This window comes from Diaphorina citri, unplaced genomic scaffold, assembly GCF_000475195.1.
Source record: "Diaphorina citri unplaced genomic scaffold, Diaci psyllid genome assembly version 1.1 scaffold5568, whole genome shotgun sequence".
NCBI classification, from domain to species: domain Eukaryota; kingdom Metazoa; phylum Arthropoda; class Insecta; order Hemiptera; family Psyllidae; genus Diaphorina; species Diaphorina citri.
The window spans coordinates 86-4,360 of NW_007382944.1; the positions used below are offsets into that span (position 1 = coordinate 86).

At 41.4% G+C, this 4,275-nt stretch overlaps 1 protein-coding gene across 1 annotated transcript; it reads right to left on the reverse strand.

Annotated features, from left to right (window-relative positions):
- Positions 1-525: 525 nt before the first annotated feature.
- LOC103521603 lies at positions 526-1,910 on the reverse strand. Its single transcript, XM_008486710.3, has 2 exons — positions 1,773-1,910; positions 526-1,163 (listed from the first exon to the last, which is right to left on the reverse strand). The coding sequence occupies exons 1-2, from the start codon at positions 1,819-1,821 to the stop codon at positions 817-819; spliced, it is 396 nt and encodes a 131-aa protein (XP_008484932.1). The 5' UTR covers positions 1,822-1,910; the 3' UTR covers positions 526-816.
- Positions 1,911-4,275: the final 2,365 nt, after the last annotated feature.

Here is a 4,275-nt window from a genome sequence, read left to right on the forward strand (position 1 = left end):
AGGAGAGGAAGAGGAGGAAGAGAAGGAGGAGGAGGAGGAGAAATAGGTGGAGGAAAAGGTAAACATGAGAAGGAACGAGGAGGCATACACGAGAAGAAGGTGAGAAGGAGGGAAAAAAGAAAAATTTAAGAGGAAGAGAAGATGAAAAAGAAAAGGTAGACATGAGGAAGAGGAGAAGGAAGAGAAAAAGCAGTGTGGACGGTTCAGTCGATGTCGATCGACGGCCGGTCAACTAAGTGTGGACACAGCTTAAAATTAATATCCGGTATTGACCGGATATCCGGACGTGATATCCGGTTCAAGGTGAAAAGAAGAGAGCGAGAGCAGGAGGGAAAATAGAAGAAGAGAGAAGGAAGAGCCACCCTACTTATAGCGCTTGGAAGATAGCGCGCCTGTCTTGTAAGCGTTAGGTCACAAGTTCGATTCCCACCCCGGGGCGAACTGTATCCTAAGTATTCTCATCTAACCTATTATCAGAAGAGAGGAATAAAAATAACCTAGGTAAAACAGTATTCAACTGCTAGGTATGTTTTCACTTGACAAATAGGTATACATATGGAATTTGTTTATTAATAAAATTATAGGACAATACAGAGTTAAAAACAAACAAGGAGTGTACATGTTTCACCATGTCCTGACGGGTATCATGTTACGCGACGTGATATCCGGTTTCTAGAAGATTGTTAATATTACAATCAAATTTGGAAAATGAGATTTTTTTCTCACATTTATTGTATATTGTACCTATGGGAGAAGAATTAGAAGATTTTTCCAATTTCTTGAAGAATTAGAAGCTTTTGCCAATTTCTTGAAGAATTACTTCTTGAAGATTTTGCCAATTTCATGGGCCACGGCAGGAGCTACATCAGTAACAAGCTCTTCCACAACGGGAAAAACAATATGAATAGCTTCAGGAAGAAAATTCCATAGAAATCTTCCCTCAACTTTGACATCGGTGGTGTTGGCCACATGTTTACCGTTGGCCACTTGTGTGGCGTTGGCGATTTTAGCCAACTCAGCATGGAGCTTCCCCGAAACAATGAGCTTGGTAATATGATCAGTGTAGATCTTCGTGATTTTATCTAACAATTTGGCAGCAGGGTCAGATTTGGTTGTAATTTCGTTGTTTGGGCGAGCGGTTGTGATGGGAGGATCACTGAGGGCTGGAAGGTGAAAACAGATCTTTATCAAATATAAGATCAACCTGCTGAGGACTTTTTTTAATGAGATAATTGAATTACAGGTTTCAACTTCTTAGAAGTCAATATTGACTTGGGAAAAACACCTTTGTATATCTATTATTATGTTCAATAGATAAATAATTGAATTGAATTGAATTCAAGGTTTCAACTGCTAAGGTCTTATCGTCCCGAAAGCGAAGACAGGATCGGAGAATGCCAGCCTTTCCGAGAACGAACCTCATCTGTTTAGGATGAAATCCTCACCGAGCGGGAATCGGCCTAACACTTACAAGGCAGCGCACTACGCTTTAAGCTAGCTATAGGCTGTTAACCGTAATTCTACTGAAGAGGTATCCGGGTACCTTTTTCTTTAAAGGTGTGTCCAAACATGGTCGACCGGCCGTCGATCAATATCGATCAACGATGTGAATCTATGTTGTCGAGGCACGTGGACGGTTCAGCTGATGTCGATGGATGGCCGGTCAACTATGTATGGACACACCATAAAACTAATATACGTTTTGATGTAAAAGTTCAATATGCCAATCTTTATCTTTACAGGTGGTTCTTTGAAAAAGGTCGCAGACTCACCCAAATGGAGCAGCAGAATGCAAACCGTCCCGAAGAGTACGAACTTCATGGTGATGCTGCGATGTAGGTTCACTTTTGACGAGAAGATGTTCTTGGATAGAGGAAGACTGGTGTAGAGAGGCAGGTTAGAGAGCGGTTTTTATACCAAAAGGTTTCAAAGATAACGGATGTCAACGATAGCGAGTCTAATAAAATATTAAGTATACCTAACGTGTTTTACGAGATTATTATCATAATTGCAGTTAGGTACCAAAAACCCATCACCATATTTACCCCCTTGTCGTCCTGATGGATTCAAGGTATCAAGGAGTGTCCACACATAGTCGACACTGTCAATCGACCAGGTGAAGAGGTAAATCTATGTTGTCGAGGAAGTGTACGGTTTCAGTCGAAGTCGATCGACGGGCGTCGACTATGCTTGGACACGGTTTAGCCAACACCTGAGCGCAGCAACACGTTGCTTCTGGAGGTTCTGGCAAAACTCTAAAGGTTATGGAGGACCCTTACTGAACCTCCGAGACCCGATGGAACTCAAAATCTAAAGGAGTCTCCACACATAGTCGACCGGCCGTCGATCAACATCAACAAACCGTCGACAGACCGTTGATCGATCGATGTCGACTGAAACCGTACACTGCCTCGAAGACATACATTCACCTCTTCACCTCGTCGATCGACAGCGTTGACTATGTGTTGACATGGACACATCTTAAAGCGCTAAGTCTTGGAATCGATTTCCGGCCGGGGCGAACTTTATCCTAAACAGATAAGGTTCGTTCTCGGAACGCTCGGCTTTTTCCTGAAGCATGTCCTTCCTTCTCCCTTTGTTTTCGCGATGACAAGGCCTTCTAAAGCCCTCATTCCCACTATGGTTCTTCTTCACATGTTTTAGATTGATTGCTTTGATAGATTCTATAAAGTAATTAAAAAAGGAAAGTAATAAAAAAATGGTAGGTAACTAACCACGTGCTATGTACGAAATGATATGCTCTCTCTCTCTACAAGGCCTTCTAAAGCCCTCATTCCATTCCCAGTATGGTTCTTCTTCAAATTTTTTATTATCTCGTCGGTGCCATGAAGAGTTATTAATGGTTTTTTAATTGATATTATAATTTATTTACACAAATTAATTGCTTTGATAGATTCTATAGAGTAATTAAAAAAAGGAAAGTAATAAAAAAAATGGTAGGTAACTAACCACGTGCTATGTACCGAAATGATGTGCTCTCTCTCTCATCTCTCTCTACAAGGCCTTCTAAAGCCCTCGGAAAAGATTTTTTTATTAGCTTAGGAGATGTTACCTATGTAAAATTTAAAATTGTAATAAATAAATGAAATCAAATCAAATCTCTCTCTCTCTCTTTTTTATTAGACTCCAAGTCCTTATCGTTGACATCCGTTATCTTCGCCACTTTTTGCGTCTAAAAACTCTCCTGCCTCCTTTTTGGGTATAAATACCGTTCTCTAACCAACCACTCTACTTCATTCTTCCTCTGTAAAGAACATCTTATCGTCAGAAGTGAACTTACATCACAGCATCACCATGAAGTTCGTAATCTTCGGGACGGTTTGCATTCTGCTGCTCCATTTGGATAAGTCTACGACATTTCCAGGGAACCACCTATACCTGGGCTTTTTATGATGATCGGGGATCGAACCCTCATCCCTCATACCACTGGGGTAATTAATGTAATTATCTGTTTCCTCCAGTAATAACCCCGAGGTCCTTTAGATTAGTTGAATATTAAACCATCACAATTTGACTCGTTTGCAGTTGGCTTTGAACAGGCTTTCAGTTTTTTTTTTTTTTTTTTTTTTTTTTTTTTTTTTTTGGGTTCATCCCCCTCTGTGACTTTTTCTCTCCGAGTCCTCTTCATTCCCTCATTCTTTTTCTCTTCTTTCCCTTCCTTCTTCTTTTCCACCACCTCCTTCTGCTTCTCCTACTTGTCCTCCTCCTCTTCCTTCTTCTCCTCCTCCTCCTGATCCTCCTCACCCCTTATTATCCTTGATTCTTCATTCTTCTTCTCCTCTTCCTCCTTCTTCCCCTTCTCCTCCTCCTTCTCTTTCTTCTCCGCCTCTTCTTCCTTCTTCTCCTCCTCCTGATCCTCCTCACCCCTTATTATCCCTGATTCTTCATTCTTCTTCTCCTCGTCCTCCTTCTTCTCCTTCCTCCTCCTCCTCCTCTTCCTCCTCCTCCTTACTCCTTCTACTCTTTCTTCTCATCCTCCTTATTGGAGGTAGATTTCTCCTGAGCTGTTCATGTTACCTACTCGTATGTTGGAGCTTGTTACTTGTTACATTCCATTATTATTTTTGTTGAGTGGGAAGAGCTGATGTCGTGAATTTAATAATATAGGTAAGTGTTATAAAAAAGTACATACAAGCGTTCCATTTTTCTGGGCCGCGAAGCTTTTTGGGTGGGACTCATGGAGCTTCATTTTTGCTCTTTCAATATGGGGCGGACTCCGAAAATGTGGAGCATCCACTATCCCCCCCCCCCTCA

Bases quoted from the DNA above. Each gene is read 5' to 3' on its own strand.
- LOC103521603 (XM_008486710.3), bottom strand. From the start codon at position 1,821: ATGAAGTTCGTACTCTTCGGGACGGTTTGCATTCTGCTGCTCCATTTG. The intron at 1,164-1,772 runs GTGAGTCTGCGA...TTCACCTTCCAG, and splicing joins CATTCTGCTGCTCCATTTGG to CCCTCAGTGATCCTCCCATC.